The 25,270-nt window shown below is 45.4% G+C and overlaps 2 protein-coding genes and 1 long non-coding RNA gene across 5 annotated transcripts; 2 read left to right on the top strand and 1 right to left on the bottom strand.

The window, feature by feature from the left end:
* The first annotated feature begins 1,149 nt into the window (after window positions 1–1,149).
* Window positions 1,150–5,180, top strand: CDKN2AIP (CDKN2A interacting protein). Its single transcript, XM_082759045.1, has 3 exons — window positions 1,150–1,415; window positions 1,529–1,659; window positions 2,478–5,180. The coding sequence occupies exons 1-3, from the start codon at window positions 1,192–1,194 to the stop codon at window positions 3,968–3,970; spliced, it is 1,848 nt and encodes a 615-aa protein (XP_082615171.1). The 5' UTR covers window positions 1,150–1,191; the 3' UTR covers window positions 3,971–5,180.
* Window positions 5,181–6,341: 1,161 nt separating this feature from the next.
* LOC309877681 lies at window positions 6,342–25,270 on the bottom strand. 3 transcript variants are annotated; one of them, XR_014317402.1, is made up of 8 exons: window positions 25,202–25,270; window positions 23,188–23,367; window positions 21,347–21,455; window positions 17,265–17,393; window positions 15,823–16,045; window positions 15,171–15,373; window positions 11,275–11,429; window positions 6,342–6,762 (listed from the first exon to the last, which is right to left on the bottom strand). It is a non-coding gene; the product is annotated as an uncharacterized lncRNA (long non-coding RNA). The 3 variants fall into 3 exon arrangements; XR_014317403.1 differs by lacking the exon at window positions 6,342–6,762 and having other exon boundaries at window positions 10,960–11,429; XR_014317404.1 differs by lacking the exons at window positions 6,342–6,762; window positions 17,265–17,393 and having other exon boundaries at window positions 10,960–11,429.
* ING2 (inhibitor of growth family member 2) lies at window positions 10,415–14,496 on the top strand. The gene is made up of 2 exons (XM_082759308.1): window positions 10,415–10,622; window positions 13,139–14,496. Exons 1-2 carry the CDS (start codon window positions 10,454–10,456, stop codon window positions 13,807–13,809), a joined length of 840 nt encoding a protein of 279 aa, XP_082615434.1. The 5' UTR covers window positions 10,415–10,453; the 3' UTR covers window positions 13,810–14,496.

The raw sequence follows: 25,270 nt of genomic DNA, 5'->3' as shown, positions 1-25,270 counted from the left end.
GTGATCCCTCTGAGCATACAGCATTGCCACTCTCCCTCCCTCAAGTCCAACCCTGCCCAGCTCCTACTCTTAACTGGTAAATTACCAATTCAAACACGGGCTGGTCCTCAGCATTTTCACTTGGCAGCTCAGCTGGTTGCAGAGGAAGACAGGGTGTTCAAGGCTGTGCTGTGCGCTCTGCTACCTCCACACGGTTACTGGCAGTTCAGCCAGTTATCCAGGCCTGCCTGAATTTCTGCTGGCCCTTAGGGGCAGGTCCCAAGTCTGGGCCCAGCCTCATCTGTCTTTGGTAGAAAGGGAACTGGTTGATCTGGGGCTGTGAAGAGGCTGGCAGCATGTAGGACCTCATCTTCAGTGCAAACTCAGACTGGTTTGCCAGGGATTCCATTCACCATTGCCTTTTAGTGTCTGTATCAACCCTGTAGTCCAGAATCCTGCTATCACGGAGTCAGAGGTTTGGGAGACAGGCCCACCCTGTCTCTACCTGGAAAACTGTGTGTGACAGATCACATCTCTCCAGTATTTCAGGCTGTGTTACCGGATAACCACACACAGCATTAGCAACCATCTGGGTAGAGACGGGTGACACCACACTGGTGATGACCACAGTGCTGCCTCTGAACACTCTGACACTTCTGGACAAAGCCATTGCTCCCAGGCACCCACACCGGGCAGCACACAGACCTTCTCCTGTTTCCTTGCAAACACAAACCAGCGAGTTTGCCAGGTCTGCTCCCCCGGCCCCCAGTTATCCTTACTGAGGCAAGAGAGTGCACTGGGCGGGTTAACTAAAGAGGTAAAGGAAAAACCCTTCCGCTCTAGCAACGGACACTGAGGAAAAGAGCATCTTTTTTCCTAGCGTTAATTGTACAGGCAGCACCTCAGCGGGCTGAGGACACCTTCCCTTCCCTTCCCTTCCCTTCCCTTCCCTCCCCTCCCCACCCCTCAGGGACCCGCGGCCGTTGGCGACCGTTGGCGGCCGTTGGCGGCGCGAGCGCCCCCTGGCGCCTGCCGCGCGCTGTCGCCGCAAGGCATGCTGGGGCGGGCGGCGGCGGCTGTGAGGTCATCGCCGGCGGCCGGAAGGAGCGGCGCGGAGCGGGGCCGGGCGGGGCGGGGCGGGGAGGGGAGCGGCGCGGCGGGGCCGTTGGGGCCGTTAGGGCCGTTGGTCGGGGCCGCTGCGGGGTTAGGGCCATGGCGGGCAAGGCGGCGCGCGGCGAGCCGCTGGGGCGCACGGCGGAGGAGGTGGCGTGGGCGGAGGCGCTGCGCGGGGCCTGCGAGCCCGAGCAGCACTGGCGGCACCGGCGGGAGTTCCTCCTGCGCAACGTCGGGCGGCCGCCGGCGGCCGGCAGCGCCGAGCTGCAGCGCCTCGTGTCCCTCTCCATGGTCTGGGCCAACCACGTCTTCCTGGGCTGCCGGTGAGTGCGGGGCGGGGCGGGCACCGAGCTGTGTGCGGGGGGGGCGCCTGACGGCCTTCCTCCTCCTCCTCCTCCTCCTCCTCCTGTTCCTCCGCCCCCTGTCGCCCCTGCAGGTACCCGCCGCAGGTCATGGAGAAGGCGCTGGAAATGGCCGAAGGCATCCAAGTGAGCGACGCGCCCGTCCGCACCACGAGAGACGAACTGGTTGCCAAGGTGAAGAAAAGAGGCATATCAAGTAGCAATGGTTAGCAGATCATAGCTGTGACAATACATAGGAGATAGACAATGCTTGCCTGCGAGTGTTCGGGCTTTACCTCGGGTTTACAGTAATCCAATTAATTTGCTCTCCACGATCCCTAACCGTCTCCCCTCTTTATGCTGTTTTCTCCCTCGTTAACGCTTTTAAAGTAGACGCTGCTGGTAATTTAGAGCTCTTGTTTTGAAGACAATGATGTTTGTAAATCTATGGCCCATGCACGCCTTAAGCCAACTTTTTAATACCATGTAGATGGTTGTTCTCCAGCTTAACTAGATTCTTGTTGCTTTGCTTTCTGCTTTTTATTCAAATGCTGCTGCTTTGTAAGAAACTTAGAATTCTGTTTTGTAAAGAAATTACTAAATTGGTATTTTAAATGCTTTTTATGATATTAGTAGACAAAACACGCTTTTTCTTTTTTTTTAGGTCAGACAATCTATTTAATGTGCTTTGGTCACTTTTGTTCTGGCCTGCAAGAATACAAGTACATACTTGCCTTCAGATCCCAAACCAAAACCTGAAGTCTAGCATATGGGCACTCTTAGATTTTTTTTATTTTCTTTCTGTCAAACAAATACTAAAATGTTCTGAAATGGTAGGTTGCACTTTTTTTTTTTTTTCAAAAATTACTAAAATATTCTGAAGTAATAACTTAATTCTTAAAACTATGGTTCAAGGTGTAATCCTAATATACACCATTTAACTTCAGAGGGATATCTGTGAGAAGTTTTTAAATAAATTGCTTCTAGATGGATATTTCACAGTGCAGAAACTGAAGAGGGTAACGCACTTACTTTGTTTTGCAGAAGGGGTAGAGGAGCCTTCCAAGAAACGAGCTGTTGAGAAAAGCAAAGACACTGAGGATACTGAGAAGGATGTGAAAACAACCGAGGCAGAATCTCTTAAGGAAACAGAGAGCACATTGCCAAAAAAGCAGGAAAAAGAGGGTAGCAAAGATTCAGAAAGCTCCCAGTCAACTTGCAGTTCAAATCAAGCAGCAGTCGCAGCACTGAGCACAGAAGCAGAAGAAAAACCTGTTAATGCTGAAAATACTACTGAGCAAAGTCCAACCCCATCTTCATCCGAAAAAGAGTCGGGAGAAAATCCACCTAAGGAAGGCAAGTGTGAAAATGAGCCGTCACCTGAAAAAACTACATTAAGTTCGGGTCCACCGGCTGCTGCCAAGAGCGCCCCACAGGCAGGAGCAGTGCCACCGGCTGCTGCCAAGAGCGCTCCACAGGCGGCAGCAGTGCCACCTGCCGCTGCCAAGAGCGCCCCGCAGGCAGGAGCGGTGCCACCGGCTGCCAAGAGCGCCCCGCAGGCAGCAGTGGTGCCAGCGACTACTGCCAAGAGCGCCACGCAAACGAGCGCTTCCCTGCTGTCTTCCAAAAACCAAGCGAGTGCCACGCCATCAGTATCCAAGAGCGTCACCCAGGCAGGTGCCTCGCTGCTGCTGGCGCCCAAGAGCGGCGCTCAGCCGGGCACCTCGCTGCTGCTGGCGCCCAAGAGCGGCGCCCAGGCCGGCACCTCGCTGCTGCTGGCCTCCAAGGGCGGCGCCAAGGCGGGCTCCTCGCTCCTGGCCTCCAAGAGCAGCGCGGAGGTGGCTGCCTCGCTGCTGGCTGCTCGGAGCGGCACTCAGCAGGGTGCCTCGCTGCTCACCTCCAAGAGCAGTGCTCAGGTAGCTGCTTCGCTGCTGGCCGCTCGGAGCGGCTCTCAGCAAGGCCCCTCGCGGGCTGGGGCACCCTCCAAGGGTGGCACGCAGGCTGGTTCGCAGCAGCTCGCCTCCAAGAGCGGCTCACAGGCAGGTGAAAGTCCCGCTAAGGCTTTGTGCAAACCATTAACCAGTGAAGATGCAAAGGAAAGACAGCCTTTTTTCAACAGACTCTACAAAGCTGTAGCCTGGAAACTGGTTGCTGTGGGAGGCTTCAGCCCTAGTGTAAATCATGCCGAACTTCTGAACTCGTCTATTCAGTCTGTAAAAGCTACCTTAGATGTTGCTTTCGTTCCCCTGAAGGAGCTTGCAGACTTACCTCAAAACAAGAGCTCTCTAGAAAATATCGTTTGTGAACTGAGGTGCAAGTCTGTCTATTTGGGTACTGGCTGTGGTAAAAGTATGGAAAATGCCAAAGCAGTTGCTTCAAGAGAAGCCCTGAAATTATTCCTCAAGAAGAAAGTTATTGTGAAGATATGTAAAAGGAAGTACAAAGGTAGGGAAATCGAAGATTTGGTACTTCTGGATGAAGAATCAAAACCCTCAAATTTACCTCCAGCTTTAAGAAATCCTCGGGAGATCATGTAGGCAAGAGTCGCTGTTTGTACCAGGAATAGTATTTCAATACAAGGACTGAAGGTTGATTTTGTACTTTAAAAATGTAGGCTTCCAGGTATTTTGTATTTCTTTCTCAGTTTTGCAAGACGATTCTCTTCCTTTCACTTGGTAGCAATTGTATAAAACTTGTTAGAGATGACAAGTGTGCATTTAAAGGTATGCCTTAATACATGGCACACTAGTGTGCTGTTTTATTTGCAAAATAGTCTACCTAATTCTTCTATTTTTAATTAAACAATTAAGGTACAATTTGCTGTTTAAAACCTGACAATTTTGTAATTCTTACGATTTGATGGCGGTGTGCTCAATTGTCTACCATGTCGTTTTTCTAGCCACGTAGACGTATGTATATAGGGACCATAATACTTGAATGATTGGAAGTTGTTTAAGAACTTCGATCAAAAAGTTAAATCATCCGTTTCAGACGTGTTGCTCATAATGTTCACTGTTCCTCTTATTAGGAGAGAAAATAGTTGGTTGACTGTTTCTACGAGACCTTGTAATACTTGCAATATAAATGACATCGTGATCCCATTGAATGTTAGACTAGCGGTTAGATCCCATTTAACATTATACTAGCGAATTGCCATTTAGCAGTCAAGTCACAGCTACTTCAGCCACCGAAGCTCCGTAAGCGGATCTAATTTATATTGTGAAAAATCCTTTACAGTTTTTTCAAATAAACGTGGGTTTCTATACGAAGCATATTTTGACTGCTACTAGAACAATAAAACCTCTGGGATGTGTGTTTATAGTACTGTGTTTTTAGCCATGAGCTATTCCAACCATTTCAATGACTTTGCAACACTGTAAGGAAAGCTTTACTCTGAGTGGTTTCAAGATGTAATCCCACTAGGCTGAGTTGTTTTCTTGGGATGCCTAGTTGCAATACTGTAATACTGAGTGGACCTGTAAAATATTTCTGCTTTTCTAACACTTACTGAGAGGTAGATGAGCGAAATCAAGCTGTTGCTGTCTCCTAGGGACAGCAGGCGTATTGTGAAGCGTTCACACGAGTTGAGCCCTTTGTTACTTTTTTACATTGTGTTCACAGTGGTTTGGAGCGAAGGAAGCGGGAGATGACCTTGTTTTCGATGTTCTGGAAATACCTGCACAAATTGCATGTTCTGTTATATTGGATAATGACATGTAATTGTAAAAACATGATGTCTTCAGCGTTGTTTGGAATTAATCTTGTCTAATTACAGTAGTTAGTATCATTTAATGGAGGCCTGGCACTTGATTGACAGATCCATTGATGGAGTACTGGGGGAGTGAGTAGGCATCCCTGGGATCTCGCTAGCATATTCATCCACTTAAAAACTTTGATTTCTTCTGTGATTTCTGGGACTAAACCACAGCGGCATTGGTACGCTGTGCCCGGTGTGATTTTGAACAGCAGGGGCTGGCTGGGTGGGAGTTGCTCATGCTTCGGGACGGCTGGGTGAGAACCTCCACCTCACCCCTGTCCTCCTGGGTCACCCTTAACTCTGGTCCTTTCTCAGGGGCCCCCAGGTGTTGCTTGAGTGTGACCCAAGATTTGAATCACAACGAGTAAAATCGCTTCGTACAGTGTAAAAATTTTTTCCGGTGGGCGGGGCCTCGCGGCTTCATTTGCATAATGCATGCACAGGGGCGGGGCCGCGCCGCATCCCCCCGGTGGTGCCGCTGCGGGGGCCACCCGCGGGGAGCCGCTGCCCGGGACAGCGCGGTGCGGCCGTGCCGCCTGTGTGCAGCCTCCCGGGGCCATTCGGGGGGCGAGCGAGCTGCGAGCAGCACTCGCCCTAACCTTGAGGCAGCCGGCGCGGCGGCGCCATATAAGGGCTCTGGGGAGGGCTATGCGCAGGACGCCCTGAAGACCTGCTCTCTAGGCCACTCACGGAGGACGCCGTTCCTCAGGGGCCGCGGGCCCGCCTAGGGGAAAGTCCCCGGACGCGGGGCAGAGAGTGCCGCGCGCCGCCGGCGCCAGCCCCCGCCCCGCCGCCCGCAGCAGCGCCGCCGAGACGCCCCCGGGCAGAGCGGGAGGGCGCGGGGCGGGCCCTCGTCACGGCCACAGGCACGCAGGTAGTGCGCAGCACGCAGCGGGCGCACCAACAGCACGGGGCTCACTCTCAGGGCGTCCCCGCCTTTTGCTGCCCTCGCTCCGAGCCCTGAACTCCCACACAGGTGGTTGCCTGCAGAGCAGGGAGCGCCCGCATCTGAGCGGCGCGGGGAGCCCGTTACCTGGCGCCGGAGGGCTCTGATACAGCCGAGAATGAGGCTAGCTGGGAAACAAACCACATGCTAGTATTTGTAAGAAATGTACCGGTTTAATTGATCGCCTTATCAAAATAATCTCGTGTTTAGTCGATAGCCAATTTTTCGGTGTCTCACACGCATAAATGAAAGAGAAAAGTGGTAGTGGCTGCTTCAGTGTGAGCTGTCATCTGCCAGACAAACCAAGCCTAATTTGTTAAGGAACATCAGAAGTGACAAATCTGCCATTACGGGGAAGTACCTTTTTTTGGATGACCTGACGTTAGGGAAGTTGTTCGAGAATAACCTACCTGAACAAACACACTACCTCTGTGGCCCTGGAAAAGCCATCCTCTTCCACGAATACCAGTTACGTGGAGGCCACCTACAGCCTACCGCTCCCTGCAGCTGACTTTTAAAAAAGTCCATCTGGCTTGTGCTCATTCGTTCTTTTATTTGCGTTTCTTTTCTCCGTACACTGCAGAATTCTTCATCTTCTTCATCCCATGGAGACCAAATAAGCATACCTGCCAACACAGACACGTAGTCAAAAATCAATTCTGTTATCCATGCTGCTCCATTTGCCTAAAAGAAGCACCCTGCTATCATCCTTCGAGCATTTCTCCTAAATGCGAGGTAGCTCTTTCACAATGACTGCCCCTTTTTAGACCTCTTCTCCTCAATAATGCTGCTTTTCGTTATTTTTTTCCACAGGCTGAAATTCTTCCTAGGCTATCAATGGAAAACTGAAAAGATGTAAATAGTTTGTGCAGTATTAGGTGAAATGGGACAGGAAGCAGCTATGATTCATGGATGTAAAATCAAGATTACAAAAGATGGAAGACAGGCAAAACTGTGATTGGGGGAAATCAAATTTAGATTAAATACCTGGAAATATTTTATCATGGTAAAATCTATAATGTGATGAAATAAACTTTCACAGGAAGAGGAATACTCTGGTTGGGACTCTTAAAAATACACTAGGACATGACAAAGGAACAACAATGTTGTTTTCTCCATGGAAAGTGGGGTAGTTTATAGACATATGAATGCACTGCAGATTTATTACTTTGTAATAATGTATCTCTGATACCACTAATATCAAGCTCGCGCTGACAATTCTCCACTCAGTGGAGAGGGTTAGAGTGAAATTTATGGTCTTTCTGCCTGTCCATCTCTACCATCTCTACAGAGAGCAAGGTTTTGCTCTGCCATGCCTCCTCTTACCTCCAGATTATTCTCACAGTCATCAAAAGTACAGACATAGCTGGGTCAGGAAGCTACTGAGCTGCAAATAGTCCAATGCATTGAAATTCTCCAGTGCTTGCTCCCAGGCACTCCGGGGCATTACCAAGCCGGAGAATTCAGCCTGCTGTTCTGGATTTCCCTTCCCCCAGGGCTTCGAGCATGTGGCAAGCTCAGGCTTCATTTTCCTAGGGAAATCTGGTCTAACAATAACGATGCATTCCTAGACTGCTCAAAATTTAAATCTTTCCTTCAGTGTTCAAAAGCAGCAGACAACATTGAAATTCAGAGAATGTTAGCTGGTCTCTGCTCTACTACCTCAGATACTGCCTCCCACATAGTGACAAACAGCAAGTTTTTAGCACAGAAACCACCTGTAGCCTGCCTCATGCATTACGCTACAATGACTTTCTCAATTCTTTTTTTCGTCTTACTGATGCCGCACATACAATTTGTCAGAAAAAGCGATGTCAAAAGTGAAGTCAAAATGTTATTTGTCATTAACATTTAATTGCAATTAACATTTAATTTTAAACAATGTATTAATTTTTAATTAACATTTTTGCTTTATTTGTCTGCTGGATAGTGGAAATCTCTATTTCTCAGTGTTATTTCTTCACGAGGTAGCAGAATGATGCAGCTATTCAAACTTACTACAAGCAGAAACAGAAGCCCTCAAAACAGACAACATCTTTCTAAAGAATTTTGTATCATTGGTGTTGATTGTGTTCCTTTTGCACTGGTGTGTAAGTTGGGCTTTCTGCCTGCACAGTAAGTGTTATTTGTTAATATTATATGGAGGAATTCAATTGCTTGGATTTCAGTTACTCAGAATTGACAGCAACACGCACCACACAATAACGTTTCAGCACTGTACTGTCACTGGAAGTAGCTAGGTTATTTTCATTTTCTAAATCTATTTGTGCAAAAATGAGATAGAGGGCATAAAACGATACGAGATTTTGCTTCGCTAATCTGAGCTGTCACAACACACAAAGGAGCTGGTTTTACTGGTGAACAGATTTTAACGTTGCAACGTCCTCTGAGGAACTCGCTGACTTGCAGACTTCCTGCTTTTATGGCCAGAGTGACATCAGCGTAACGCACAATGTTTTGAAAGTACTGCCTACAACTTTGTTTTCATTCATTTTATGAACTTGCCAGCACACTGATGACTCGGGCAAAGACATCTCTCTACACCTATTGCTCAACACCTTAGCTGTAGATTCAGAAAAACACTGTCACAGGATACCAGTTTAGCAGCTGCATGAGCCGAAAGTTTAGAATGTGTTTGAAGTCTTCCTGAACTGGGTGTTGAGGAAACGATACTTGGAGACCGCCATCATGTAAGATGCTGATCTCCCTGCTGGTTAGATGAACCAGTGAGGTTCAACACGCTGCTTTTGCCATGGGGACAGCCGTGGGGCCATCTCCCACCGTCAACACACTCACAGAACTGCACGAAAAAAAGCAGGCCAGAAGGGATCCTCTGGAGGCCATCTAGTTCAGCCCCCTGCTCAGAGCAGAGCCAGCTTCACAGCCACATCAGGTTGTGCCAGGCCTCATCCAGCCAGGCTCCAAAAATATCCAAGGATGGAGACTACGCAACCCCTCTGCACAAGCCATGCTGCTGCATATCCACCGCTCTAGATCATTCCATCCAAAAATGATGTTATCTATAGGATTAGTATGGCCACTCTTTTAGTGCTGGCCACTTACCTCCAGGTAGGAATACGTAATATAATAAATAACATATATATTTCACTCTTGAATGCAGTCATCTCTGATGTTTTTTTTTTTCCCTCCCCCAAGTTTACAAGATCTCATATTTTTTCCCACTTTCTTTTTTTTTTTTTTCAGGTGCCTGAAATATAAATGCAACATACTGCAAGATTTACAGGTTTCCTGGTGATATTCCAAGACTCCACAAGTTGTGTGTTGTTTTTTTTTTTAACACTTATGATTTTTTTTTCCATGTAGTGAAGGCCACAGGAAAACTTCCGACAGAGAAGCAATTCTTGGTATTATTATTTTTTTAATAATTCTAAGTGCTTGGTACCGCTCTCCCAATAGTGCTATATGTGAGAAGTACATGGATTTCTACTTTTGTTGCCTACTACAGGCGTTGTGGCCAGCATTTGATACAAATCCCACAGCAGCCCTGGGGCAGACAGGATACCCTGTGAAAATCGGGAGATTGTTGGCAGGCGAGTGGGTTTTAAGAGGCTAAACTTCTCTGCCACCCTATTTAGAATCCTCTGAAAAGATCAAAATGGGGATAAAACGTCGCTGCGCTTCCCTAAGTCCTGGTTTGTCGTGAATCGTTTGGCGCCCCTTTAGAGCTAAGCAGGGCGGCTGTGGCCGTGCTGTCGGTCCCAGCCTCACCTCACAGCGAGCAGCTCCTCAGGGGGACATCGCGAGCCGCCTGCAGACGGACAGTGCGATATGAAGGCGATATCGTACAGCACGCGCGGTATCGCGATAAAACCGCCCCGCCCCCCCCGCTCGGGGTACCGGCACGCCTCGGGGGCGCTGCGGAGGGCGACAGGGAGCGGGGTTCGACACCAAACCCCCAATCTCGGCGGGTTTCGACCCAAAATTCCCTCACGGACCCGGAGGGGCTGTGCCGGGGGCGGCCGTTGGGGCGGCCGTTGGGGTATCCCCGCCCCGCCCCTCCCCTCAGCCCGCCCCGCTCGGCGCGTCAGGGCGAGCCCGCGGCCCTTTAAGCCAAGCCCCGCCCTCTCCCTCCCCCCGCCCCCCTCCGCCCTCCGCGCCAATGGCAGCGCGCGGCGGGGGAAGGCGGGAGAATGCGAACCCCTGGCGGCGCCGCCGGCCGCGCCTTATAAGGGCAGGGCGCCGCGCATGCGCGCTGCCCGGCGGCGAGGGGCGGGGGCTGCGAGCGGCTCTGGCTGCGGCTCCGGCTCCTGTGGCGGCGGCGGCGGCGGCGGGCAGCGGGCGGGCGGCCGCGGGGGGATGATGCTGGCGGGGCCGCAGCTGGTGGCGGGGCCGGCGGCGGGCGGCGGCGAGCGGTCGCGGCTGCTGTCGCTGTACGTGCAGGAGTACCTGGAGTGCGTGGAGTCGCTGCCGCTCGACATCCAGCGCAACGTGTCGCTGCTGCGCGAGGTGGACACCCGCTGCCAAGGTGGGCGCCGCCGGCCCTTGGGGTGGGGGGCTGAGGGGGGGGGGGGGGGGCGGCCGTTGGGGCGGTTTAACCGCCCGGCAGCGCCGCACATGCGCCCGGCGGGGCGGAGGGAAGGGAGGAGAGGGGAGGGGAGGGGGAGGCCGGGCCGGGGCTTCCTGAGGGGACCCCGAGGGCCGTGGGGGCTGCGCGGGGCGCTGGGGGCTGTGGCAGCGCCCTGGGGCGGGTGGCGCTGCCCCTAACGCGGCGCGGGGTGGGTCCGCCCTGGAGCCCTGCAGCCGCCCGTGCGCCGCCACGCTGCTCGGCCGCTTCAAAAAAGGCAGGAAAACAGGCTGGAAACTCGATAAAACACAATAATATAGATATCCATATAGCCTAGGCCCGGGCCTGCGGATCAGCTGGAAGTGCTGCTCGTACGGTTCTGGCTGGGGGGAGGCGGTGATAGCTCGTGGGGGAGGAGCGACGCCGCTCCTGGGCTTGGCAAACTGAAACCCGTCAGCTTCTCGTAGCTCCGCCGGGCTGAAGCGCGGGATCTGCCGGCAGCGCTCGGTCGTGCCTCGGCCCCTTCAAAACCAGAGGTGTCGGAGCCGTGTGGCAGGGTGTGCGGGTACCCCCGGTCCTGGGGGTGAATACGGAGGCGGTTTGGTGAACTCACCCCTCCGCCGCTCCCGAAGTCCTGCCTTCTGCTTGGGAGAAACCCGGGACCCCTTTGGAGAGCAGGTCCCGTGGTGGTCCGGACAGGCTGCTCCAGGGGACGATCAGCTTAAAAAGGAGGTGTCTGCAATGCGGAGCATTTTTTTTCCTCAGTCACTGTGGAAAAACAAACAGTTACTGCTCGTGCATTCTTCCAGGCAGGGCATTCCCAATCTAGGAAATCCAGAACTACACCTATGCCACTTTTTTTGCCTCACAAGAGAAGCTGAGGTGGGAGATAGTGTGGGGGGAGTACCTGGCTCTGCACTCTTCAGGAACAGAGTAGAATTTTTTTCCCTGCCAAGGCAGCAGATGTGGCTGCGCTTGTAGGCAAACAGAGCCTGTGCTTTTAACGCTAGCCGGAATACTAGCACTGAGGAAAAATAGGCTGCGTGACTTATTAGACAGGCAGAGCACCGATTTTTATCTTCCCCTCGTGAAGGTCTCGAGTTAGAACAAAGTGCTGTTGGCTTCTCCTGTCGCACAGGTTGCAGAATTTATAGTAAAAAGGGGCTGTTTGCACTTAAGCTGCCATTTCAAGATGTCAGCAGGGAAAAAAATCACGGTGAACAAAGTTGTGATAATATCTGTGGCTTCCACTCAGTGGGAGCTTGAATTATTTCAGAGCCGTACAAAGCAGGCAATATTCTTTAAAAATGAAAGCCAGTTTGTAAAACACGGGTCTGCAGAAAGAGGATTGTACTACACGCATTCTGGTCACAGAAGTACGCAGTTGAGTATCGTACATAAATTCCCTTGCCTGTTAAAATCTTCAAGCTGTTTCCAAAGGAACCAGTGCTGTATCTAACACTACATCAGATCTCGCTGTCGGTTCTACTGATCTAGTTCCTTCCACTGCAGCAGTTCCTCTGTCTTTTATGAATAGATCGAGTGTAACTTTTGGTCTAGAAAATACTATTTTAAAATCCAGCAACATAGAGAAGTAGAGAACAGACAAAGGCTGTCTGATGAGGCATTTGTTCATCTCCTTTTTGGGTTCACTAAACTTGTTTCTAAGAACTAAATGTCGTGAAAGATTCGCAGCAATCCCTGCAGGTATTTTGCATGACTTGTGAAAGAAAAAAGCTTAGCAGTGAAACCGAAACACTCGTTACTAGTAGCTTAAAAATATCCTGTGATGCACTAAACTGTAGGTCATCTGTTCTGAAAAGTTCAGCCTTTATTTAAAATGAAACTTGCTGTAGCTTCTTTGTAATGTGAACGCACCAGTTAGAGTGGTTTATATTGACTTAAATCCCAATTGTACGTTTGCTAATGTGTAACTTGAAGCGTCATACGTCTTTATAACCAAGTGTGGTTGAAAATGTAACACCAGAGCTCCTAGGTGAATAAGAAGGGAAAGGAAGAGGACCTGAATATCTGGAGTGCTGTCTGTGACACATGATGGTTACACGAATGATGTGAGATTATAATGAATTCTCAGCTTCTTTGTATGACATAAGCTATCACTGGTTTGTAGGTGTAGGAACTACCGTAGAAAGGGACCTCAACAAAAATTCCTGCTTTGTCAGGTGCTGAGGCAGCATCTGGACTATCCACACTTCAGCAGTGGTCGCCTTTCTTTTTGCAACGGCTTTAATAAGCTTGCTTTTCTGTAGAACATGAGAAACTTTTCTCGCAACAGATTGCAATCTTAAACACTGATTTGATGTTCACATGCAACTAGAATTAAATATCGGATCTAGCCCACTGGGGTATACTATAATTAACACTTGTACTATTTCTTTTCTGTTAGAAATACGTTTTTATATTTTCTTGAGCGTGTTCAATCTCGTGTAATTGTTTCTATTATCTTCATTTTGTAGAAGCGCTAAAAGAAATAGATGATGTCTATGAAAAATACAAGTCGGAAAATGATCCCGCTCAGAAGAAACGCCTGCAGCAGCATCTTCAGCGTGCGTTAATCAACAGCCAGGAACTTGGAGATGAAAAAATTCAAATAGTTACTCAGATGCTAGAACTGGTAGAGAATAGAGCCCGGCAAATGGAAACACACTCTCAGTGTTTTCAAGATCTGTCTGAGAATGAAAAGCCTCTGGAAAAGGCAAAGATGGAGTCCTGCCAACCGGAGAGGTCTTCACGGAGACCTCGTCGCCAGCGAACCAGCGAAAGCCGCGACCTGTGCCATATAGCAAACGGGATCGATGACTGCGATGACCAGCCACCTAAAGAGAAGAGATCTAAATCTTCGAAGAAGAAAAAACGCTCCAAAGCCAAACAAGAGAGAGAAGTCTCACCCGTAGAATTTGCAATTGACCCTAATGAACCAACTTACTGCTTATGCAACCAAGTGTCTTACGGCGAAATGATAGGGTGTGATAACGAACAGTGTCCTATCGAGTGGTTCCACTTCTCGTGTGTTGGACTCACCTATAAACCCAAGGGGAAATGGTACTGCCCCAAGTGCAGAGGAGATAATGAGAAAACTATGGACAAATGTACTGACAAATCAAAAAAGGATAGAAGATCGAGGTAGTGAACGCAATTTGTGTTTTAAAGAGTTGGTCCTTTTATATTAAAATGTTTAATTTCCAGAGAACGTTGTTTTAGGAAATGCATAAGACTATGCAATAATTTTTAATCTAATATTAATGGAGTATTAAAAGCTGTTATACCTTCTGTGAATCTTTAACTTTCTGCACTGAATAACCAAATAGTTGAAACAGGGTGGCATCAGACCTTCACAGAAGACATTACAAGCATATGGCGCTTGATTTCAATTTAACCCCATTAGTATTTAAAAACAAAAAAAGCAAAAACAAAAAAACCTTGTGAGTCTTGAAATAATGGTGGTAGGAAAGATACTGAAGAACTTTTCATGTTATGGGGAAGGCACTGAAACACCTCACCTAACTGCTAACCTTAACAACTGAATTTGTTCTTTATCCCAGGTCTTAACTTTCCAATTTTTGTGTTAACATCACACATTTGGAAATAGGGTTTATGAATTCAGCTGTAACTGTTAAAGTCTTCCAGGTTAAAAGCAGACCTCTTCAGTGACTTTCATATGACCAGTATGTTATTTCAAGGAAGAAAATACCATTAACTTAAGCTTTTTTTTTTTTTTTTTGTTGATATTAAACTCTTTGTGACTTGACACATGGGCGTCAATTTTTGGATTTGACAGACGTGGTGTGTAAGAAGTTTTGGATTTTCTTAGTGGGGTTCTGCTGGGATTCTGTTGAGCATCTTGATATGGTCTTTATTGTTTAAGATGGTCTCTCTAGTGATGAAACCATTTCCTTGATCACTTGTATTTTGCCACTGCCTATACAAGTCTTGAAGCTGTAGAAGGATCCCGTGAGAGGGGATATTGACATTTCTGGGAACAGAAACTGCAAGTGTGGTGAAATCTTCATCATAATCTCTAGAGATCTGGAATGTGACTGATATTCTTTGGGACATCAACTTTGCTTTCCTTCAGTAGAATTTTGATACATGTGTGGCCACACCTGGGTTTAAGTATAGCACAATAGCTCTAGGACTTGGGCAACTATCCAAAAAGCCTGAAAGCAAAAGCTTTCACTTAAGTATTGATGATGATAATATTTTATTTTATTTTTTTAAAAAGTGTGGCTGGCATACAGCCAATAGACAAATCCTAGCAGATTTCTGAAGGGCTTTAACATTAAACGTTATTTTTCTGAAGTATGCTGATAGTGTCTAAACTTAGCTGGTTGTTAAAAGTTTATTTTTTAACTTCCTCCACCCTCTAGAGGAGGTGGAAAAAGATAGAAACAGCTGCTTCTGCTCCTTTGCAATGGGAGATACTAACAGAGGAGAAATAAACGGTATACCAAAGCTTATACCTAGGGTTATGCTCAACAGTGTTCTTACTTGGAAGGCTGCCCGTGCCCTGGCAGTCTTGACAGGGCAGGTAGAGCAGGCGCGCAGGTTATCTTTAGGTGGGCTGGAAGTGTTCTGAAGTCTGCGTAGATCTCTGTTCTTTGCTGCTACGGTCTTCCATGAGGGCACAGATGAAGAAGTGACACCATCTGTGGCCAAGTACGATCGAAAAGCACAGCTGAGTTGAGAACAGCCTGGAAGGCAAAGGAGCAAAAGCAAGCTGCTGTGGATGAATGCCATCCCAGCTCAATCCTGCATCTCCACTAGAGGGCTGTGCTGGCTGGGGCTGGAGGGCTAGGTGTGCTGCACGTAGTGTAACGAAAGCCTCATCGCTGCTGGGCCAGATGGTATGAATCAACGGGAAGGTCTCCAAATATTATTAGCTACATAAAACACTGCGCCTGCTTCCACAATTAGGATCTGATTCCTTAACGGGATTTTAGCATTTGCAAGTAATATTAGTTAACATATGGCAGGGGAGTGTGGAGCCAATATTCTGAGCTTTAAAACTTTAGTTTAAGTGGACCAGCTTCACTGGGGAGATCCATGCTGCAGTAAGGAAACTGCACTTGTGGGAAACTGCCCCAAGGGCTTTGACCATCAGTGGGATAGTAGTAAACCTTACTCTAAGGCCCTGACTTACTTTCCAGGCTATCACGTGATAAGGTTGCAAAGAGGGGATCATTGTTAGTGACTTTGTCCAGAGAATGATGCAGATGAGTGTCTTAAGTTCTCCTTGGTGCATGTTACTCCTTCTTCTATTTGTTACAGCTTAATAATCCTTGAATTGCATTCCTGGGAAGACTGGAAGGCTTGGGCTGGGGATTGTATCAACATGTAGTATGTCCATAAAATGGTGATGCTTCCTAGGGTTAAAAAGAAAACAACCACACCCATTTAAGTAAACACCAAAGTTGCAGTAACAAAATGCAAGTGAAATTGTAATTAGTAACATTACTATTTTAAATTGGAAAGTACACTTTTATTTCTGCTAGCTAGATCAAGAATGTGTTTTTCAAGGCAGAGAAGGGAGCTTGTGGGCCTTGTATAATCACCTGGAGTAATTGCTGAAGTAGGGCTAGCATACGCTGTGGCGGTACAGAAAAGTTCAGCTTCTGACAGTGGTTCAGATCTAACAAAGGGATGCTTTCTGTCATGCTAACGGCCCTTCTGGTAGGGAATAGGACTTCTCAAGGTTCCCAGTGAAGATACTGCTGGGGAAACAGCATTTGCTTTGCCTAATACTGAAATCACTCGAATGCAGGAATAATTCAGCACTAGTTTATAAGCAGATAAGCAGCATGCCTCGAACATACGTGGGTGCATCTAAAGTTACCACCCTTACATACTTTTAAGTTGTTGCTAAAACCTGCATGAGGAAAGACCTGATACAATCTGGCTGTCAGCATTTCACCACCTTTTTAACCAAACTCAGGTTTTGTGGTTTTGCATCTGTTTCCATGCAAGATCAATGGTAATTACTGAAGACACATGCAAGATGCTACTATGAAATCAAAGGTAAGTAGAGAACTCTTAAATTGCTTCTTAATGTTGAGCTCCTATTCTGAAAGGAATGAATCTCACTTGCAAAGTGAAAAGGAAATATGAACTTCTAGTCAGTTCGTCTCAAAGATAGGCATTGGCTATCATGAAGCAAAATTAGATTCTTAAAATATAATCTGGGCAACAAACTGTGTTGGGAAGTTGATAGAAGTGTACGTAACTAGAGGAAACTGCTTCCTCTCTGGAAATTAGTACTTCATCTTAATTCAGCACAGATCAAATGTCAAGCTTATATTTTGTTTTCTTTAAGCTTATGAAAATGCAATGTATTTTTAAGTTCCTGCTTTTTGCCTTTCAGTTTTGAAGTAATGTAAGTTCATCAGCAATTAAAGGTATTTTATAGCTATTTAAAAAAAAAAAATGGCATCGGAGCAAGATCCTTTCTTGAGCACTGTCCCATGGACCAGTTTTGTTAATCCTGACAAAATAACAATTTCAACCAACCAAGCATTAAACCAAAACAAAAAATAGACCTAATAGAAAGCTCAGTATTTTAAAAGCAAAATGAACAATTTAACTTACTGCCTATATTATGAGGCCATCCTGGTATCTGCAGCAGTTACTGCATATTTCTGGACAGGTCTTGGATACTTTGCAAGATCAGTAGAAGTTTCCTCCAGTTGCTGCGTCTTACTTTATTGTGTGATCTGCCTGAATCCAAATGTGGTAAATTAGCAGTTGCAACAGGTGCAAATACCTTAAAGGTAGTCTTTTGCATGCTGCCATACGTTCAGACCTGCTGATTGCTACAGAGCACAATGATGATTCCTCTGTATTCAAACTAACTTTAATTGTATTTCTCCACCAAACATTAAATCTACGCATCCTGAAATGGTAAGGTGCTACTGACAAGTCTTGAAACTAGAATAGAAGAGCGGTAAGTGAAATGCTCCATTCTTCCCTGAATTTATCTAAGCAAAGAAAGGGCCTTTGCGAAGACGGTGGTATTTTCTAATTTCAAAGACCTTTTCTCCATTTCAAGCCCCTAGTTTCAGCTTGAAAGAAAGGACTTCCATTTGCCTGAATGCATACTTAAAAATGAGCGGTTTGGCACTTCTGTAGCTGTACCACTTCTGGCTGCAACAGATCAGACTTTTAAAGCCAATCTGGCTTTTTGTTCTTTAGAGTCAGCGGAGCTGAACTGCACACTGTTCAGTTTCCCCTAAAGTCCAACCAGTCTATCGTGATAAAACCGCAGTGATTGCCACATGAGCAAAGCAAGGGCTTTGGGTTCTTTCTTCTCATCTGCATACAGATGTCTTTCATTAAGAGGTCTTAGTCTCTGGGAGTTCAACTTTTTGATATTGGCACCTCAGATTAAAGAAAATATTGTAGGTTCCATATAAAAGCCTTTCTTGCTTTAAATGCAATTTCATGTAGACTCCCACCCTTCTTCGTCTTCCCCCCCAGTTTCTTTATACTTGTGTACCTGGATCTAACAGAGCAATGATAAAAGCCCCTCCAGCTCATGAAGATACTTTTATCATGTCAGGCAGTACATCTGAAATCCTTCTATTGCATGTATCAAAGGTAATACTGTCTGCTTAAAGTCCTGCATTAAACTCAAGTGTCTGGTATGTTAGTCCTGAAAGGTACCTAGTAGTGTAGTCAGGAAAAAAGATAGAGTATCATGGGCAGGCAATGAAAAAACAACTTGTCTGTGCTGCAGTTTGGAAGCAGGATATCTGTATTGTTCTCCATCAGCACTAGCAAGCCTGGTTAGCCCCTGTGGAAGAAATCTGAGGCAGGGCAAGTGTGTTTTGACCTGTGGAAATGCAACAGTCCGAAGAAACAGGATTGTACATTATAAAGTTCCCACTAGACTAGCGAGGTGAGGTTACAAAAGTAGTTGCACTCGCTGCTTTTCTTTAGACTTTCTTATAGAACCCTAGCTGAAGAAAGGTTAAAAAACCTCAAATGGTTTTTCAGGTGTGCATCGCTCTGCAATTCAGAGTAAAGCATCTGATCTTGAAGATAAGCACCTCATAGCCTATTCACCTCCCTTCTCAAAACTTCTGAGTTACTTTATGCTGTTTCCTTGAGAAATGGCTTTCTAAATCCTATTTACAATGCATAGCTTTCCTTGGGCATGGCAAACAGTTAAGTCTCTTTGAATAGCTGGTCTTAAGAGATCTGAGATACTCCTTATGGTTTTAATCATTGGACAGTCTAATTCTTCTTAAGGTCTTCCTCACTGCTAGTGGATTCTTGTTCAAAAAAGTCCTTTTCCAGTGGAATCAATGGTTGGTTTTGCATCTGATCCTCTTAAGATGCTGAGAGAGAGGTTGTAACTCACACCCACAAGAATTGTTTTTCTGTCCAGTGCTAGTTAGATAGATTTTGCTGTCAGTGGTAAAAACAAATGATACAACTGATTAAGTCCCACAGACTTGTATCTCCTAGAAGAAAATGTTTCATTTATTATTTTGTTGTAGAAGAGGCATAGTATGTCAGGCAAGAGTTCAATGAGCTTGAAATCATCTCCTTTGTAACAATGTTCTGATTATCCTGCAGTCCTTGGAACTGCTACAGAATTACGGATTTCCACTAGAGCTGGCTGGTAGACAATTCTATTTCGTGAAAGTTTTGACAATTTTTTCATTAAAGACAAAGGACAGCTTCATTTAAATCCAAGTCTCTTTTTAAAATCAAGCTCATTACATCTGAATCCTTTCTAATTTTTGGTAGGGAAAGGGGTTTTACAAACTTGTTTTGACAAATTCTACATTTTTTCCCCCGTGTCCTTTTGGTTTACTAGGTAGGGCAAGTTCAGGTTTAAGTAAGTCAGCAATGTTTTGAATGTAACAGCAAATGTTAGGCAGGAGTCCATCTCCATTCCTGCAAACAGCTAGGAAGGAGATGGTGCTGCTCCAGCAGAACACTACTGCAGCTGATTTCATACTTCTCAGAGATGCACTTCACTCACTGCACGCTTTTTTTTTTTTTCTTACATATACCTCACGGAAGTTATAAGTAGCATACACAAAGATTCAAATTCTAATTACTTCTCCTTTACTAAAGGCCTATTTTACAGCATAGAATGTGTTTAGCACAGAAAATGAAATCCTCCCTATAGTTTTGTTACCACTGAAATGGTAAAACTAGTGACTGAATTCACTACGGTAAGTGTGCACAGAACTAGGAGAAAGTTACAGTTCATAGTTGGAGCAGGGGGGAGCAACAGGGTACTTCTATGTTTGAATGTAACATGAGCTAAGAAGCCTAAAAGGAAACTCTCTCATCTCCTGCTGAAAAATAGAATGGACTAAAAAGAATTTGAGAATATTTGAGAGTAACTTTCAGTAAAGAAATTAGGATGAAATCCTGTCCCAATTTAAATAAAACTCTGTTGAGCTGGGTTCTACCCACCATGCAGACTTCCAGCTTCCTTTGACTAAAGCCTAAAAAAAGATTAAAGCTCCATGGCAACTGCTATCTTAACTCCTGACAGCCATAGTATAAATTACATCTTGGAAAAACCTAATACTGAAAGTTTTATTTAGGTCACCAGTCATGCTAAGAAATGGTAGGATTACAGATGCCACCCCAAACTTCATTCTGCCCCTGCAGGGTCTCAGTGAGGCAGAGATTTTTGTGGGAGGCAAACAGGATGCTATCTAACTCCATGCAGTACAAACTTTAAAATGTGTCAAGTTTTAAGTGTACAAATTTGTTTCATACTTTTGGGGAAAAGACTGGAATTTACTTGCTATTGTAGCCTTCCCATGAAGGATATAGTAAAGTTCATCTGGGAGTCAGTATCTCAGATGGGTATTAGCAACTTACCACAGCAGCTATGTTTGCTGGCAGGGGGAACACTATTGCCTGTTTTTTGTCTTTTTTTATTTATTTTTTAATGGGGAGCAAGATGGACAAAAGTTGTGCAGTTCATTTGCTTGCCCACAGGTGCCCCATCATTCATGCTCATACAATGTGCCACAGAAACTGTGCGCTCCTTTGGAGCTTGTATGGAAACACTCTATGTGCTTCTTGAGGCATTTATAACTACAAAGAGATTTTCGGTTTGTGTGATGGAAATGAATATAAAAGGACATTAGAAGTCTAGAGTGAAGGGAGTCCATGGTAAACAACAAGAACAAAAACGGATCTCTGCCTAGTCACATGGAGATTGTCTAGTACTGCCATTTCTTTAGTTTGACTTTCCTGCTCCTTGACTGTTTCTGACCCTGTCCTTTCTGGACCACTTTATTTTCAGGCCTTGAAGAGTGCCTTTAATTGTTGCCTGTGGACACCTTTATTGCAGTGGCTGCATGCTCCCTGGTCTGTCACCTGCTGCTCCTCTTCTGGAGCTATACAGACCTGAAATTATCGTAATGCTTTTTTTGGCGTTATCAGATATTGAAGACTTAAACTTTGCTATCCAATTTTAAATGAGAAAGAACCCGTTGTTTCTCAAGAATACAACCAAGATAATAAAACTATACTAAATTTGCAGCCCACTTCATAACTACGTTGTTGCCTACTTAGAAACTTTGCTTTTTAAATGTTCAACACTAACAGACAATCATTCTTCACTTTGTGGAGAAGTGTGAGAAAATAGAACTGTAGAAGCATTACCAGTACAATAACCAGTTTTTACAGACCTGCAAGCTGGACTGCTCTTGCTCCTTCTAGTAGCTGGAGTTCGCTGATCACAGCCTTCATAACTTGAATAACTTTGTGCTGGTGTTCAAATGGACCAAAATTTCAATGCTAGGAACAGATTTAAAAAAAAAAGTAAAAACCTCAAATATGTATAGATAGTAAATTCTATCAGAAAAGCAAAACCTAATTTTTATTTTTTTCCCCAAATTAATATTGATGTAATGTGCTAAGGAGATGCTAACAAACGTGTGTATTGTCAGTTGAACACAGTAACTTGTATAAGTTAGCTGCTGGAGCGGAGACACTGGCTGCAAATGGCTTTTGAGAGACTTTTAAGGAACTTTAGAAATGGCAAATGACTTGGATTTCTGAATATCGTTTAGATCACTGGATTTTCTGCATCTGTGAAGAAATGTTATATTAATTTTGTAAAACTTGGAAATGTCAAATAATGATAAATGAAATCATCCACAAATATCCAACAAAAGGAGATGTTTTTATTTAGAAACTGTTCAATGATCTATGATTTCCAATGCAGTAATCTGTAATCTCATGATAGTGTACACCAGAGTGACAAATTCATCTATATTACAATTGCATTTTATTTAGTGATAGAAGGTGTAGTGGGTTTATGTGGCAAGGTTTTGGTAGCACGGGGCTATAGGGGTGGTTTCTGTGAGAAAGATCTAGAAGCTGCCCCATGTTTGGGAAGGGCCCCATTGTTTTCCAGGTCTGAGCCAATAAGCGATGTTGTTTGCGCCTCTGTGAGAGCATATTTAAGACAGGGAAAAAAACGCTGCGCCAGACAGCAGCTGGGAGAGTGAAGGGAGTGAGAAAACAGCCTTGCAGGTGCCAAGGTCAGTGTAGAAGGAGGGGGAGAGGTGCTCCAGGCGCCGGAGCAGAAGTCCCCTGCGGCCTGTGGTGAGGACCATGGTGAAGCAGGATGTCCCCCTGCAGCCCATGGAGTACCACGGTGGAGCAGGGTTCCACGCTGCAGCCCGTGGAGGAGACCACGGTGGAGCAGGTGGCCCTGCACTGACGGAGGCTGCCGCCTGTGGAAGACCCCTGCCGGAGCAGATTCCGGGCCGGACCTGTAGCCTGTGGAGAGGAGCCCACGCAGGAGCAGGTGATCTGGCAGGAGCTGCTGCCCGTAGGGGAGCCAGGTTGGAGCAGTTTTCTCCTGAGGGATGGACCCCGTGGTACGGACCCATATCTGGAGCAGCTCTGGAAGAGCTGCTGCCTGTGGGAAGCCCACGCCGGATCAGTTCATCAAGGACTGCATCCTGTGGGTGGGACCCCACAGCACAGGGGACGAGAGTGACTGAGAAGGAGCGGCAGAGAAGAAGTGCTGTAGACTGACCATAACCCCCATTCCCCCGTTCCCCTGTGCCGCTCGGGGGGAGGAGGTGGAAGAGGGTGGATGGGGGGAAGGTGCTTTTGGTTTTTTTTTCCTTTGTTTTCTCACTTCTCTTGCTTGTTAGTTGTAGGCAATAAATCTTACTATCTTCTTATGCTGAGTCTGTTTTGCCCGTTACAATAATTATTGCGTGATTTTCTCGTCCTTATCTCAATCCTTGAGCCCTTTTCACATATTTTCTCCCCATTCCTCTTTGAGGAGGGGGAGTGAGAGAGCGGCTGTGGTGGAGCTCGGCTGCCCACTCGAGCGGAATAATTTTGATAATAATTTTGAGTCCTTCCCCTCTTATGCTATTTGTGGTAAACTGTGAAGGTACTTCTGGGTGATTTCAACATAAAGAACATCATAATAAAATTGTATTCTAAACCGTGATGATTACCATACCAGAGCTACTCTAAAGTCGACTTCAGAAGATATACCTACCTATTTTCAAAGCATCGCCAGATCAGGTAAGTTACCAGAGCACGTCTTAATTCTTATGTCTGTACTGCAGTGGGCCCTGTTTGTCATGGGGAGATGTACTCTGATGCATTAGCTGATGAAGCTCTACTGAGCCAAAAGGCTCATCTTCCTGTACATGTGCTATGTACGCGCTTTGGAAACCTGTTCAAGGATAAAATATGATGCTTCCATGAAAAGTGACATTTTAAGTATTTTAATTTTTCTTTAGAGAAATCCTGAATATTTTGTCACACACTTGTGACTGTTGCCATGGAGACAGAATTGATTTGGGGAAGCAGGTCAGACATAAGTCTCCTATTAAATAATTTTTTTTCAATAACAACTCTCTCTCTTGTATTTAATGACTTGCGCCTCATGCCAACAAGTGCAGACAACAACAGCAGAGAAGAAAGCACCCACGAATTTCAAAGGCTTGATTTTGTGGCATGCACTAGAATGATTCAGCTGCAGCTTCAGGAACTGCCAACTGTAAAAGGCTACTAAAACTTACAAGAATTAAATGAACAAAAAAAGCAGCTTAAAACTTTTCCTAATACTTCAAATCCTGTAAGTGCATCGCAGGAGGATCTTGCTGACTGTAACCAGAAATATTCCTGTATCTATTCAGTCTCCAGATGAAGGATTTTAAAAAAAAAGAAAAGAAAAGAAAAGAAAAGAAAAAAAACTTGGTATTTTGGAATACAGCCTCTAAGCAGAGGTTGATTTAAAAAATTCAATAGGAAGAAGTTGTTATTAAGATCAGGTTTGTATGCTTGCCAAAACAACAGATCACTTGTTAAGGCTCTTTCTCAAACCTTATGGCCAATGTAAATCCCCACAAAGATAAGCAGAATGTGCCCAGATTCTAGTCCTATTTTTCCTTCTCACTAAATTAAGCACAGCTTCTAAATGCAATTATCTAATGAGCATAATAATGAAAGACATACTTTCATTCAAGGCTTTATAGCTGAAGCTAAGTTCTCCAAGGCTGACTGCTTTCAAATACCTTTTACTTCCAAATGTATAATCATTTTCTAACAGCTTGTGTCTTTCCTCTCCAGCCATTTCTCCAAAAGCATTGTGCAGTTACACACTTTCTACAGTGTATGCTCCTATTCAACAGCCCAAATAACTGAATCAGGCTCAATTTCAAACTGTGCACCAGTAAAATATGGAATCTACACAAAGCTGACTGCTCAAAAACTGGCTCGATATTTAAAAAAAAAAAAAAAAAACCCACGGACACACAATGATGCTGAAACTTTACTTTTGCCTTGCATAGCAAAATTGAGGAGAGGTGATAGGTAAATGCTCCTGAACTAAAGCCAGTCATGCAAACCCTGATTAATGAGATGGCTCTAAGCTCATTCCATTAAGATAGTGTTTGTGCTTTCAGCAAAGTGCCCAGGTTTCCACTGAAGGCTTAGCTTAAGTGCATCGACTGAAAGCTAAGGTAAGGTATCTTACTAAGGTATCCTAGTTGAAGTCATCTAACTCCAGGCTCTACAACAGGGCTAACCTTCTGCTGGGTCAGGGTTTTTATGCTCAATGGCAAGGAACTGAAGCAATGACTGTGGTATTGCACTTTTTGCCATGCTTTTGAACAACATAGGAAGATATAATATTTATTATATCTTTATTATATTACATTGATATTATATAACAGGGTATTATGAGTTTCAGTTGAACATGTACTAATATAAGTAACTTCACTAAAATACAGACTGTATAACTTTGGCATAGTTTCTTTCAGTCTATCGTTTCAAGCAGATTTCTGTTTAAAACAAAATCCATTAGAGATCACTGATCTCTGATTCACTAGCAGAAGCACAAAATCTATTCAATTATTATTTGTGTTTTGTGAAATTACTTTATCAGCATTAGCCAGCTTCCTCATTTTTCCTGTCTCAGCAAGTCATTCATTACAGGAGCTTGAACTAATGATTATGTGTGCCATACATATAATAACAAAACAGGAACATATTCAGGAATTTACCTGACTTCCATCATGACTCCAAAAACAATTCCAATGGGATCATCTGTAATTGCCACAAAGTACACAGTT

Source organism: Aythya marila, assembly GCF_965140915.1.
Source record: "Aythya marila genome assembly, chromosome: 4".
Taxonomy (NCBI): domain Eukaryota; kingdom Metazoa; phylum Chordata; class Aves; order Anseriformes; family Anatidae; genus Aythya; species Aythya marila.
This window is presented reverse-complemented; position numbering and strand designations above follow the sequence as displayed.